This window comes from Perna viridis, chromosome 8 (genome assembly GCF_037379345.1).
Source record: "Perna viridis isolate PV_CMFRI_1.1 ecotype Kerala chromosome 8, ASM3737934v1, whole genome shotgun sequence".
NCBI classification, from domain to species: Eukaryota; Metazoa; Mollusca; class Bivalvia; order Mytilida; family Mytilidae; genus Perna; species Perna viridis.
In genome coordinates, this window is record NC_142452.1 from 5,019,032 (window position 1) to 5,034,333 (window position 15,302).

The 15,302-nt window shown below is 31.2% G+C and overlaps 1 protein-coding gene across 2 annotated transcripts; it reads right to left on the reverse strand.

The window, feature by feature from the left end:
* Positions 1-1,348: 1,348 nt before the first annotated feature.
* LOC148609046 (uncharacterized protein KIAA0930 homolog) lies at positions 1,349-15,296 on the reverse strand. 2 transcript variants are annotated; one of them, XM_088541041.1, is made up of 10 exons: positions 15,247-15,296; positions 14,195-14,349; positions 13,621-13,725; positions 12,385-12,462; positions 11,549-11,650; positions 10,790-10,930; positions 9,705-9,917; positions 9,052-9,223; positions 7,554-7,703; positions 1,349-4,051 (listed from the first exon to the last, which is right to left on the reverse strand). In XM_088541041.1, exons 2-10 carry the CDS (start codon positions 14,246-14,248, stop codon positions 4,011-4,013), a joined length of 1,056 nt encoding a protein of 351 aa, XP_088397167.1. In that variant the 5' UTR covers positions 14,249-14,349; positions 15,247-15,296; the 3' UTR covers positions 1,349-4,010. The 2 variants fall into 2 exon arrangements, with proteins under 2 accessions (XP_088397167.1, XP_088397166.1); XM_088541040.1 differs by lacking the exon at positions 15,247-15,296 and adding an exon at positions 14,914-15,064.
* Between the last annotated feature and the right edge of the window lie 6 nt (positions 15,297-15,302).

Consider the following 15,302-nt stretch of genomic DNA (forward strand, 5'->3'; position numbering starts at 1 on the left):
AGTTTTCTTGTTGTTTATCTTTTGTTTCCATATTCTGTATTTGAGGGTTTTACCACATTCTGTATTTGAGGGTTTTACCACATTCTGCATTTGAGGATTTTACCATATTTCTTTTTACTCATTTTATATTCGATGCATTCTTCATTGCTTGTAGGTTTGAAGATTTAATAAGGTCAAAGTAAAATTTCTAGCCATTTGTTGAAATTGGACACGTTTCATTATGTAATGTAACAAATGATCAAGATTGCTGCCATCAAATTTCCAAAATCATCACTAATTTAAATGAATAGTATTTCCAAGAACTATTGCAAACACAACTTTTGGCAAAAATACTGTGCTGTTGAAAATACCAAAACAAAATTGATGAAATTTATAAGGGAGGTAACTGACAATTTGATAATCAAATGTGTAATTATATAATTGTTTACACCCATAGTTCAACACAATTTAGACTTGTTAAATTGACATGTACAGTGTCAATATTGACCAAATAATTGGCTATCCATAAAACTTTGATAAATCCAATGGGGATCCATTTTCTATTTGTCAATCACCATCAGATAACCTTGTTCAGCTGATTGCTTCTGGATGTTTACTTACCAGTCATAAAAACTTTCACTCACCTGTTTAAACAGCAATTAACACATTTTGTCAGATTTATGGCTCTACTAATAAACAAAATGATATTGAAACATGAAAAGGCACAAAGGTGTTTTGGGTTAAAAGTGCAGAAGGGCGTGGCACCCTTCTAAATTGGGCTTAGGAGACCACTGGTAATCCCTGTGTACATGTCTGTCTATAACAAATTGTGTCAGGGCTGTAACTGTTGTTTGATATTTGGCATGAGGATAGATCAGCTTAAGAAAAATGTGTCACTTACTATGGTTGATGACCTTTGACCTCTAGGTCAAATAAATGATTTTGCAATACAGATTCTTGTCCAGGCTGTAACTTGTTCTCTTTTGTGTAAGCATTTGACATTTAGAATGAGGAAAGATCAGCTCAAGTTTTCTGTATAATTTTGATCCTCCAAAAGGTTCATAACTAACTTATTTCATTTCTGGTGAGGTCTTAAGATGGTTTCAATCTTAATACTATCTTGAGTAATTTCTGTTTAATTCATAAAAATTTATATGAATATATTACATTTCAGCGTAAACAAAATTTACAGCCTCTTTGTCCTTGCTTTTACTGAGTGTCATCTCTTTTATATATATATAGTTGATCTAATCTGTAATCGACATTAAGTTTTAACTCAATTTGTCTTTCGTGTCATGGGTAAAACAATGCAATGACAAGGAAGGAATAAAAGATCAAAGTAAAATGATAAAGGGAAGTAACCCATGCATCATGTAAAAATTTTTTTTTATTATTAGTCACTGAATCAAAAAATGAAAATAAAAAACAACATAAGTAGTATTCACACAAAATAAATAAAGACAAGTTCATACAAACAAATGTATATAGACACTGTAACCATAAAATGGTGGACATTAGAAAAACTTAACAAGTATAAGCATACATTTCTAGACACTTTTGAACATCGATCCAAGCTGAGACCATAACTCTCCTAGAGTTGTCAAGTGTATTGACTAGTTATATGGATACTATTTAATACAAATTGCTTTCTGGTCCCTTATATTAGCATTACATTTTTGGGGATTTCAGTTAAATCATTAGACAATATATTATAGTTACCCCACTGTAAAATTTATAATAACAGTTTGAATTATAGTGAAGCAAAAATATATTCCACCCTAAGTTATAAAAAAATTCTATCTTATACATACATGCAAACAACTTTGATTTCATCGTAGTTTGTCCAATACCTATACCAGTACAGATTCTCATTAAATAGCTATATAATGCAGAACCGACGTTTACAAAGGGAAGAATTCTAAGGCTTGCACTACCAGTAGGTAGGATTTAAAAACAAAGAAATACATAAAAAGTATCCTGGGGTAATAAATACTCTTCCAGTGGTTTGGAATGTACAGTCTCACCAATTATACTCTATATAGATCATAGTCAGATACTGAACCGGGGCTGCATTACATGAATAATATAAATCTGGAAATATAATTGCAAAACAATTGTGGCCAGTTTTACATGTAATTTTAAATTTGAAAAGATTGTTATGGAAATTTTCACTTGAATTGAATGAACACAGTATGGAACTACTGATGTAACATTTCTAGAGAAATTATGTAAATAAAGTGAACACATAAATGTACATTTAACTTAACCATTTCTTTGTATAAGGTTTCCTTATTAGAGGTTTATCATGTTTAAGCACATCTTTCCAACTGGGAAACATAGTTTGTTCATTAAAATACCAAATTATGAAAAAAAAAAACAATAACAACATATCTTCTGATCATAGAAACAACACAATTAAATATATTATTACCTTGGTATACTTTGCAATACAATCAAATGATTATTATTCTCACAGCCATTCTTTTGTTTTACCAACATAAAAATAAACATAACATCAAATAGAGTCCATAAATTGTAGTAAAATATTATGATTGCACTGAATAATAAAAATCATTAGCACCTAATATATATTTCAGCATGTAAAGCACAAATTATCCATTATCTATCAATAAACAGGAAAACAGGATTTCTCATACATCAAGGACTAAAGGATGTAAAATAAAATTTCTTCATTATAAACAGTTTGTCCATTTGTCAAAAATGAATGTCATAAAGAGCACTACAGAAACAGATAAAATATTCCTCAGAAAGATTTTTTGAATATATACTGGGATATCTTTTTAGAAATAGTAAAAGTAAAAAAAAAAACAGAGACTACTGTCTTTGGTTAAAGATCTTCAAGGATTTGTGTATACTACACCACTCATTGAAAGAGGAAATTTTTACATTTACTTTTGTCTTTTTAATTTGAATGTTCCAGTGAAGAATTAGTGATATGAATACTAACACTGAGGTAACATCTGCCTTAAAATTTCATCATAAAATTTCAAGTACAAGTTAACTTAAAGAACAAGTATTGTAAGTACCAGCAGAATTATATGTTTAACAATATCATTGTATTTGATAAGGCATGAACACTAACATAATTTATTTCTACTGACATATTTGGACATTTTTATTTGGTGGGCTTAATCTAGCACATGACTCACTGCATTTCCTGATTCATAATGAACTCTATGAAATGAAGCACTTTTCTTATGAAGAAATGCTACCCTGGATTACAAAATGATCTCTTTAATTTTATGATACCTTTACATCAGAATACACTCTCTCTGTGGACTTAACAGCCAAAAAATAACTTATTTTACACCTGAACTAAACTTTGAAAGAACCAAATGGAAAATATAACATGAAGTATCTAAAATTTACAAGTTGCGATTTGTGAATGATTAGATACAGATGAAAACAAAATACTGATATAGTAAATAGACTTTTCAATCAATAAGTCACTTGGGTTTTATGAACTCCTTTAATACTTACTCAAAATGCAAAAAAAAATCCATCTGTTTTATAACAATATTTCAACTTTGTTAGTATTATCTTCAATATTCAGCAATCATCACCACAAGTTGGTGAAGCTTTCTTTTTAAATCTGTTCATCACACATTTAAAAAAAAAAAAACCTCCTTCCAACTTAAATATTTTTGTACTTCATAGTTACAATATAGTCTTTAACAAGAAACTTTCATGGAATTCAGTTTTTCACTATTTTCATAGGATATATGGATCAACAAGAATAAGCAAATTTTGGTCAAAATTCTCAGAGTTAATTTTTCATCTTCAAATCTGTGAAATGTGAAAAGAAAAGTTGCTGAAAAAGAATAACTCAAAGTGTGAAAAATAACGGTATGAATCACCCAGGAAAATTTCCCACTTCATGATTATTTGATACACAGATGGCTGACAAGCTACCAGTGTCAAGCTGCCTCTAAGTCTTCTAAACATTACTCCATCCATCCTAATCTGGCCATCATATTGTCTTATTTCAATCTGGTAAAGGCTATTTGTCATCAAAAGACTAATACAGGCTGTTGTCGTACATCTAATACATCTGTAATTAAAACAGAATCCTACAGTATACCTACAAGGTATAAACTAGAATCCTAAAGTATACCGACAAGGTATAAAACAGAATCCTACATTATACCAACAATGTATAAAATAGAACCCTACAGTATACCTACAAGTTATAAAACAGAACCCTACAGTATACCTATAAGGTATAAAACGGAACTCTACAGTATACCTACAAGGTATAAACTAGAATCCTAAAGTATACCTACAAGGTATAAAATAGAACCCTACAGTATACATACAAGGTATAAAACGGAACTCTACAGTGTACCAACAAGGTATAAAACAGAATCCTACAGTACACCTACAAGGTATAAAACAGAATCCTACATTATACCAACAATGTATAAAACAGAACCCTACAGTATACCTACAAGGTATAAAATAGAACCCTACAGTGTACCAACAAGGTATAAAACAGAATCCTACAGTATACATACAATGTATAAAACAGAACCCAACAATATACCTACAAGGTATGAAAAAGAACATTACTGTATACCTACAATGTATAAAATAGAACCCTACAGTATACCTACAAGGTATAAAACAGAATCCTACAGTATACCTACAAGGTATAAAATAGAACCCTACAGTATTCCTACAATGTATAAAACAGACCCCTACAGTATACCTACAAGGTATAAAACAGAATCCTACAGTATACCTGCAATGTATAAAAGAAAACCCTACAGTGCACCTACAATGTATAAAATAAAATCCTACAGTATACATACAATGTATAAAATAGAACCCTACAGTATACCTACAAGGTATAAAACAGAACCCTACAGTATACCTATAAGGTAGAAAACAGAACCCTACAGTATACCTACAAGGTATAAACTAGAATCCTAAAGTATACATACAAGGTATAAAATAGAACCCTACAGTATACCTATAAGGTATAAAACGGAACTCTACAGTATACCTACAAGGTATAAACTAGAATCCTAAAGTATACCTACAAGGTATAAAATAGAACCCTACAGTATACATACAAGGTATAAAACGGAACTCTACAGTGTACCAACAAGGTATAAAACAGAATCCTACAGTACACCTACAAGGTATAAAACAGAATCCTACATTATACCAACAATGTATAAAACAGAACCCTACAGTATACCTACAAGGTATAAAATAGAACCCTACAGTGTACCAACAAGGTATAAAACAGAATCCTACAGTATACATACAATGTATAAAACAGAACCCAACAATATACCTACAAGGTATGAAAAAGAACATTACTGTATACCTACAATGTATAAAATAGAACCCTACAGTATACCTACAAGGTATAAAACAGAATCCTACAGTATACCTACAAGGTATAAAATAGAACCCTACAGTATTCCTACAATGTATAAAACAGACCCCTACAGTATACCTACAAGGTATAAAACAGAATCCTACAGTATACCTGCAATGTATAAAAGAAAACCCTACAGTGCACCTACAATGTATAAAATAAAATCCTACAGTATACATACAATGTATAAAATAGAACCCTACAGTATACCTACAAGGTATAAAACAGAACCCTACAGTATACCTATAAGGTAGAAAACAGAACCCTACAGTATACCTACAAGGTATAAACTAGAATCCTAAAGTATACATACAAGGTATAAAATAGAACCCTACATTATACCAACAATGTATAAAACAGAACCCTACAGTATACCTACAAGGTATAAAATAGAACCCTACAGTATACCAACAAGGTATAAAACAGAATCCTACAGTATACCAACAATGTATAAAACAGAACCCAACAATATACCTACAAAAAAATCACAACTTTTTGTGGCCACCTTAACGTATGACCTTTTATTCAGCTGTCAAGTCCCTATTTCTATATATACAAGGTTCTCGCATGGTAAGGGATAAATACCAGTCCATATAAAATTCAGATGTGCATTTTTGAGAAAACCATACATTCTTTTCTACTTAAATCAAGCAAATCAAATCTAATCAATAATGATAACTCTTGCAAAGTGCCAATTTCATTCACAACTTATGTAATTTTTAGCTCGTAAGCAAGGGTCCGTAAATTTTGACAGCCCATGCCGATCAATTTATCAGTCTTCAGCAGACATTTGTGTCAGTCTTTTACATGCTCAGATCAAAAATAAACTTAAAAAAAAAATTTTTATGTAATTATTTTAAGATAAATATTGGAATTTGTGTTATTTCATCACATACATGTACTTTGTCTTTTATAAAATATCAGAACGAGTGAACAAGTTCGGTTTCGACCAAACATGGACATGTAAACGAAACTTTGTATTTCTCTGACTTTTCCATCTCACTGGCAAACGGCCGAAAACTTCCAAGTGATAAAAAAAATGTTCACCATTTACAAAAGAAAATGGCGAAAACATTTTGAATATTGATTTTAATTGTCTGTTGACTTCAGTGTTAAAAATTTTCAATCAATAAATTAATAATTACATGACTGACTGATTTGTAGTTTCAGTACCATGTGCTTTTGTTACCTCTGAAAGATTGGCGGGAAAATAATGGACTTGTCAATCTTCATAATAAATCAAGTAATAAATGCATGAAAATTCTACGAGTCACTTCAATTAATTCATATATGCAATGGGGCTGAACGTATACCGTTAATTCAATTATGCAATCAACTAATCAGTTACAGATAAATCACAATCACAATAATACCACCATGCAGACTTAATTTATATGGGTTGACAATTTTTTATGTCCTATATAGGAAAATGGTCCTCGGTCATTTGCAAAATTTGTCGGTCAATGACCAGCATTTTTTACAATTTCCGGACCCTTGCTTGTAAGTGCAACAGCCAAATGACAAACTAAGAAAAGTTTTGCAGTTTGTAACTGATTCTGAATAAGAAATAAAGTGAATTCTCTGGGTTTTTGACATGCATGAATAAACCCATTTGATTTTTATAAAGACTGTTACTTATCAGTTGGGGCAAATATAGACACACCATTCAAGCTTGATACAAAATTTTGATTGTGATTAAATTTTTGACATTGGATAAGAATTTGACAAGAATGAAAATGACCCCTTTTTGGCCTCTATTCCTGAATGGTACCAGTCACAACTCATTGTGCAAGTTAATATCTAGACATCAGGAAAATGCTTGATTCTGGCCCCTCATTCCTAATCAGTTCAAGTCATAACCCAAAAATCAATCCAAGCATTTCTTAAGGGTACGGTATCTTGTAATACAATTTCAAAGAGATCAATGGAGTAATTTAAGAGGAGTTGCCTTTACAGACAGACAAGGGACACACATATATCCTACATGCACTGACTAAATGGAACAATTGATGGATCAAATTTTAATTAGATTGTTGTAAATTTACCACCTATAATTCTATACCAGGGTAGTGTGACATGAGTAGGACATTAAATATAAACTTCACCACCTATAATTCTATACCAGGGTAGTGTGACGCGAGTAGGACATCAAATATAAACTTACCACCTATAATTCTATACCAGGGTAGTGTGACGTAAGTAAGATATGCATTAAGTGCTACACTGTTAGCTCTTTTCCTCTCTTTAAATAAATGCCAAGCTTGTCCAAAGGCTCGTCCTATAAAACCTATACCCTCTTCTCCATTCTGTATCTCTACAATATATGATATAAATGATGATATATGATAGCCTCTTATATGGTGTAGACATATAAATTGCACATAGAGCAAGAGATTCAACATTTTTGAAGCCTCACTTTTAACTTTATGAGCATTTTAAGATTAAGCAGGTCCAATATTCAGAATATGTATCGAGTCCAGAGTAACAGCAGTTCTCCATGCATGGTGGTAATATTTTAGACATAGCCTGTATTGTAATCCTAACTGAACGCTCTACAGAAATTCCAAGTATGATTGCCTTCCCTATCTTAGAAAAGCTATGCTTCGATGGGAACAATATGGTCGAGGCTATATCTTTTCCAAGGTGGGCAATGTTCTTGAACAGCAAGAGGAACAGCGAAGAGAGACATGTAAGCACACTTGTCAGTGTTTGAAAAGGAATGCATAGAAAATGACTGTATAATAATAATAATAATAATAATATTTTTATTTCAAGAGGGTTACACAGTTAGTTTACAAGCTAATCTTCCTTGAGGTCCTCACACACAAAAACTATAACTACTAAAAAAGATTGAAAACAAACAGCACAACATAAAAAACAAAAGCTGATTTGACAATACCAAATCACTTTCAGAAAATACAATACAGAACATTAAAAAACAGTGTAAGCAACAACAATTTTCTCTTTTATGATACTCTATTCAAAAGTCTTAAGGTACTTCTTTATATTGATTTTGAATGAGTAATCAGTGACTTGATTATGTAAATGTTTGGGTAACTTATTCCACAAGAGAGACCCAGAATATATGAATAAATGTCTGAAAAGTCCAGTTTTAATTTTTGGGATTATCAAGTTTTCTTGTTCAGCATTTCTCAGTGAATAAGGTTTATTTCTTGAAACATACTTAACTTTTCTGATATATAACTTGGTGCTTCCCAATTGAGAGATTTATAGATTAATAGGTATTTGTGATATTTAATCAGTTTTCAATGATAAAAATTAACTCTTATCTATTTTTGTTTATTGATCCAGATGAGTGTAAATTTCTGATTATCTTGCTGGGGATCTTCTATTTTATGGCTGTTTCTGCTGACCACCAAAAGTATTCCAGTTATCTAAAAATGCTTTTTTCATGTACACACACGTTGCTATTCAGCTCACTTTGTGCTCGCTATTACCCCTTGATGAAACAACCAAATATTTGATCTCCAGAACTTTGTTATAATTATGCTCCTACATTTTTTCTAGTAGTAAGAACCAAAAAAGTCTATTAAAATAGCTCTTCAGCCACACTGACATGATATTAAATTATTTCCTTTCTTTTATTGTGTTTAAGTTTTAAATAATTTCTAATGCTTCCTATGCCAGAAATGTTGACATACCATCATGTACTGAACTAGCCTCTACTTCATGCAGCCCATCTGTCATATCACCATTAATTCTTTCAGCTTCAGATCGAGATTTCTTCAGACTCAGTCGTTTTATACCTCCTCTTACAAAAGAGCTAAATGAAGAATTAGGATCACTCATTCTCCTTTGGGTATATTGATTCTCCTACAAGAGATAATGAAATAACATGTATTTTGTATTTCATGAAATAAAAAATTCTAATTTTATTTCTCATTATTATTTACACACAAAAAGAATCGTTTAATAAACAACTGCACTTTTACACATTATCCACCTATCCTACAATTTTGGTATGTTTTGAAATGAAAAATCAGAAAATGAGTGAGTTTCAGTCCATGCAGGTAAGATATTCCTACAAACTTAAAAAATGGAAAAAAGTGCTTGATAAAAAATGATTAGGACTGCAGTATAAAGACTATAACATTACATCGACTAGAAATTAAACAGATTTATAAATTTGGCAAAAATTGTGAGGCAAAGATGTAAGTTTTACTCTGATTTAAGCCTCATCAATACACTGTTATTGTCTATAATTCTGTCAAGAGGCCCGTAGATAAAAATGTTATTTTGATTAGATTTATATCAAATCTTGACAGAAAGATGTATAAAAATCAGCAGTCTTTACTTCTTGTTGATTGTCATCCAAATCCTCAAAATCATTGACAGGGAAATTTTCAATATCTGGAGTTTCTGGTCCTGATCCTTTAACTCTACTGACAGCCATCTCAGCATGACCTTTACTGTGAGGACCTCTCATTCTTACAAACTCTACCCTTTTATGGGCCTTGGTTAGCCAGCCCAGTGACATAGATTGGGCCATTTTAGAGGTAAGGCTAGCCTGTGATACAAAATGGAAATTTGAATGTAAGGAGCTAATGCGATAAAAAAACATTTTTTTATGCATTCCAAAATTGTGTATTTTTTATCAAAAAAAATTTATCAAGTTCAAGTAATGGTGTGGGTAGAAGCACCCATTTTTAAACCAAGATTTCAGTTAATGGCAGAATAATTGTTTTTTGAAATATTACTTCCAACTAAATGTGCACTGAACTCAAGAAAGTAAATTTAAAGGTAAGAACATCTAACACGTCTTACAACTATGATCACAATAAAAAATAACAGCCAGAATAGAAGAAAGAGTAGATTTGGTGAAACATAACAAATGCACCAGCATATAACCTAAATTAAACATATAAAATACTTTCATAGATCACCAAATGCTCTTCAACAAGTGTAAACACACCTTTAAGTTATCTTCGAAAGGCCCAGGCAACAAATGTAATAAAATCCATGGTAACATAACAATGACAATTCTTCAAAATCAAACTAAAAAGTAATATAACACAAAGACACATTAATGACCAACATTTCCTGCCTGCATACATGCCCATGAAATCTGCATTGGGTTTTATAAGGCCTAAACTATCCTCCTTCAAGGTTTGGTAAAAAAATGAACCAAAACAATGAACAAACACACCATCAAATTAAACATCTAAATCTCTACATAGAATATCTCAAAAATTACATATATAAAAAAAATGAGATATCTACTTAAAGAATGCTCGCAGTTACTGAGGGCTAGCTCAAAACATATTATTATATTTAAGAATGACAGTACCATCAAAACTACTAGAAAGGAATTTAACAAAGATGTGGTGATTAAAACAAATTTAACTTGAAAGATCCAAAATAATATCTTATTATCCTAACCCTGGCATCATAAACTTTCTTCAAGGCTTCATATCTTATAGAACCAAGGAAGATAACACCTTGGAAAACTCCAGTCCTATCTGCAGCTTTCAACTCCACACAGACCATCTCACTCTCCCTCACTATAATATCTGTAAAAGCCTGAAAATACAACACAGATATCCAGTACTGATTTCGTTTTCTTGTATTAACGTATTTCACATAATGTTGTTATGTAAGTTTGTACTAAAGGAGAGTAAGAAAATTCAATTCAAAGGCAGAACTGGTGATTCCAATTTTCAATTTTAGTCAATTCATACAATTTGAAAAAGCACATTGGAATTTTGTGTCATGGATTTTATCAGAGGTACAAAACTGTACCTACAATGCAAGTATTCATTTACATGTGCTCATTTCTGTTCTGATTTTGACAAATGCATGAAATGTGTTACTGAAACATCACATAAAATATACTGGAGAACATTACTTTACCATTAACAACTGATATCATACTCAGTAACTATTTCATTACATATATCAAGGTGCAGGTGTAACTCTACTACCATTTTTTATTTCTGGATTAAAACCATATGCTTTTACCTTCAGCATGACCCTTGTTAATGTATTTTTAGCAAATAACCATGCAGGAAGTAAGAACTTACTGTATTTAAGCGAATATGAACTGCTGTCATAATTAAAAATGACTGGAAACAAGTTTTTAGGAAAAATCAATTCATGTACAAAACTTTATTCAACAAACACACTGTACCATATACTCACATCATCAAAATTATCAACAGTAAAATAAATATTAGGATATGCTAATTCTTCATGTGTGCCTTTACTGTCCATTTGACGTTTACTGGGTGATGGGTATACTCTCTGTAAAAAAAATTTTTAAAAAGGAATTGTAAGAATAGAAAAGTCATGTCTGGCTTTTTACCGATTATAGTGTTTAAAAGGAGTTATCATACTATTACAACTTAGACAAAAAGAAACTTTTGTAGGCTACATTAGGATTACCGGTAGTGTATCGACTGAAAGTTTCATCTAACCTATGAACTGAAGCATTTTCAAGATAGATGTACAAGTGAAAAACAAACAAAAACATCATAATTTTGATTCTTACAAAGGCTGATAATCCTAATACAGATCTTATGTACAAATTAAACTGAAAGAAAGCTTTAGTGGAACCATTTAAACTAGAAATGTAGGGTCACATTTATTTTTCTGTATCAGCTCAATATTTTCAAGCTTAATTTTGAAACTGATAACTTAAGACTTTTTTTACTTTGTACATGTATGTATTATTTTGGCTAATTTATGTTCTTTGTTGTGTTTGTCCATTTTCCATGTCTGGTCTTTGTCCCAGGATTACATTCTTTTGATTCCAGCAAGAATATTCGTTCCCTTGATAACTCTCTTAAAGTAGTGTTTAAAAAAGCAATTGAAGCCATAATTTTTTTATTTACACGCATAATCATAGGTATGCCAAGGTACTTAGGATTAAATACAGGCTACAATACTCTCAGTGGTTTAAGAGGAGAAGAGTTTTAAAGGAAGGCCAAGGTGAGGTTTAAAAAATTAAAATTCAAATAACATTTTTAGGTTCTTACTTGTGAAAATTTTTTCAGAATCTGTAACTCTTTCTCACTAGTTCTTGAACAAACAGCACATGTTATGGTATATTCAAACTGTAAAAAGACAATGTAGTTCTATATGTATTTGGATTCATTCTAAAAGCCTAAAGTATGTCCTATTACATTACATAACATCATGCCTTGTGTAGGCTTTAAAAAAAAAAAAACAAGATAGAAGCTTTTCTTCTTATTTTTTTTTTTTTAGCTATGAACAGGTATAAGGGCTTGTTGCCTCAATTGAGCAAAAAACAAAAAAATAGCTTGAGACCAAGAGATTGAAATCAGAATGACTGCTAGCCATTTATTTCTGGCAAGTTGTAATTTTGCACAGATTAATAGGATAATTAATTGGAAAGAGTGAATAACCAAAATATTATCACTAGTGCTGAAGAACACCTAGATTTAACGAGTGTGCGAAACTTGTTCTGCACATGAGTTAAATCCTCAAAAGCGTTCTTGGCAGGAGTGATCATATTTTGGTTATTCACGATAACCAATTGATTATCCTATTTATTATACAGATTTTCTTCATAATTTATTGATATTTTTGGCATGAATTTTAAATTCTGTGATTGACAGATTGATATCAAAGTTGTGACATTTTGGCAGAAGAAAGTCAGAGAGTGAAAATACCGAATTTATTTCAATGTGTGAATTATCGAAATTTATCTCACTGGTAACATTCGATAATACACTGCTATCTAATTAATAAAAAAATGTATGAGCTAATATAGGAAATATACCACTCAACTCAGCCTCAGCCAATACTATGAGACTAATCACCATTTACATTGGTTAGCACAATTATTATCTGCTTCATGTTGATCTGATAACTTATTAGCATACACATTTTCTCTTCAATCATTTCAACTGTTGTGTTTCCAAACTTTGTTGAACAAATACCTGTTGCTACATGCATGTGAACATCTTCATGCTTTAATCAAGTTTCATTAAACAGTCAACAAGCAGTTGTACGTATAAAACACATGGACAGACAGACAGACATGGGTAGACATGGGACTGTAATTTCTATTACAATTTGAATATGAAGAAATTCCTGTGTTCCTCTGATATATATGTAGACTGCCATATTTTAAACAAGTAATTCATATATTGTGTAGAAAATTTAATTTGTGGCTCAACAGAATAACAAAATACACATTAAATTGGTACTCAGCAAAGAGTCCAGGCATCTTTATACCATATCCTTACTTGATGTAAAATAATATTAAGATAAACAGTCTCTTCCCAATCTATTGATTCATCTTGTATAGATGGTTTCATCTTAGAATCTTTTCTGTATACTTCTATCTCAGGCTACAAGAAATTGTAAAATTAATGATAATACATTGTATATGAACATTTGTACTCTTTACTTGATGAGTTGGGAGAGATGACACTTTGGATTAGCAGCTGGTCATTTCAATAGAATTTCTATCAAGACTTATTTATGTGTATGACTCAGTACTGCTCTGTATTAGGTAAATGAACCTACATGTACATGTAATCAAGAATATTGGTGATTTGTACTTACATATCTGTATAAATTTTATATGAGTATTTGTTAAATTTCTCCAGATCAACACTAGTTTTACTGTAGTAATAACTTTAATGGATGACTTTCTCCTTTTTTACTTTAATCTACTTAAACAGGATGTCAGGAAACAAATGTTTAGATTATATTTTCAATTAAAATAAAACAAAAAGTGTCTTGTTGAATACAACTGTAGAAACACCAAGGAGAAGCAAGAAAAACATGATTAATCTCCCTTTGATTGTGTCTTACCTTTAAGTATGATTTTTTCTTCAAATCAGGTGACTTCCTAATATAAAACAGCATGTCATCTCTGCTGTCATCATTACCAAGACTATTTTTCAAGAAATATTTAGAAAATAGATCTGTCCAGAATGAAGCTACATCACTGGAGATAAATTCAAATTCTGGAAATGAATAAATATATTTATATTAATTCATCTTCACTGACAAGTACATGACTTATAATCATAAAATTGGCACACATAGCTGCACTAATATCTTTCCCACACAACCTGTGGCAATGGAAAACTAAACCAGGGGTCAAATTAAGGAAATTCAAGCTGGTAGCCCAGACCATATTTTTAGTTTACTGGTAATATTTCCTATATGTTCAAATCAATTTTACCCAAAAGTGAGGTAGCTAAACTCAAAATCTAGTAGCCATGGGGGGACTGCTAACTTTTATCTCTTAAAACTCACAGATATTTAATTTGATTTGACTCATTGGACAATAATTGCACGTTTTGTTTTTATGTAATGTCCAAATGTGTACAAAAAAATATATGCACTAGGCAAAAGTGGAGGAAATGTTTTCTATGCCCTTTCTCTTGAATTTTTTGTGCAGTTTATAGTGATCATTGTCTATAGACTTGAGCGCTAAATTAGGAAAAAAAATATGTGTGGGTGGAATTCATGGAAAACGTTGGATTTCTGACAAGTAATACAAACGACTACATTAAGCGTATTACCACCAACTGAGAAAGTTGGTTTTGATCTTTCTTTAGATATAGAATCTAGCATCTGTTGTAGTGAACTGCTTTGTTTCATTGATTCACTACCAAGATCATTATTTTGTTCCTCGTCGTCGTCTGCCATTTTGAATACTGTTTACTTCCGTCCATTGGAATGTTCCAAAATTAGGGGGATTGAATATAGGTGTAGGACGTACAAAAACATGATTTAGACTTATATCATGTTATATGACTTTAAGTGATTGAACAAGTAAAATAATAGATGAAATTTCATTTTATGATAATAAATTTCCTAACCACACAGACAGTAACTAATAATGATTTGCTAACCTTCTGTATTCCCACACAATAGATGAGTCTATCATATTTGTCACATGACAAAGTTA

Bases quoted from the DNA above. Each gene is read 5' to 3' on its own strand.
- LOC148609046 (XM_088541040.1), bottom strand. From the start codon at position 15,040: ATGGCAGACGACGACGAGGAACAAAATAATGATCTTGGTAGTGAATCA. The intron at 14,350-14,913 runs GTAATACGCTTA...ATTCATTTCCAG, and splicing joins ACCAACTTTCTCAGTTGGTG to AATTTGAATTTATCTCCAGT. The intron at 10,931-11,548 runs GTGAGTATATGG...TTGTATTTTCAG, and splicing joins CTGTTGATAATTTTGATGAT to GCTTTTACAGATATTATAGT.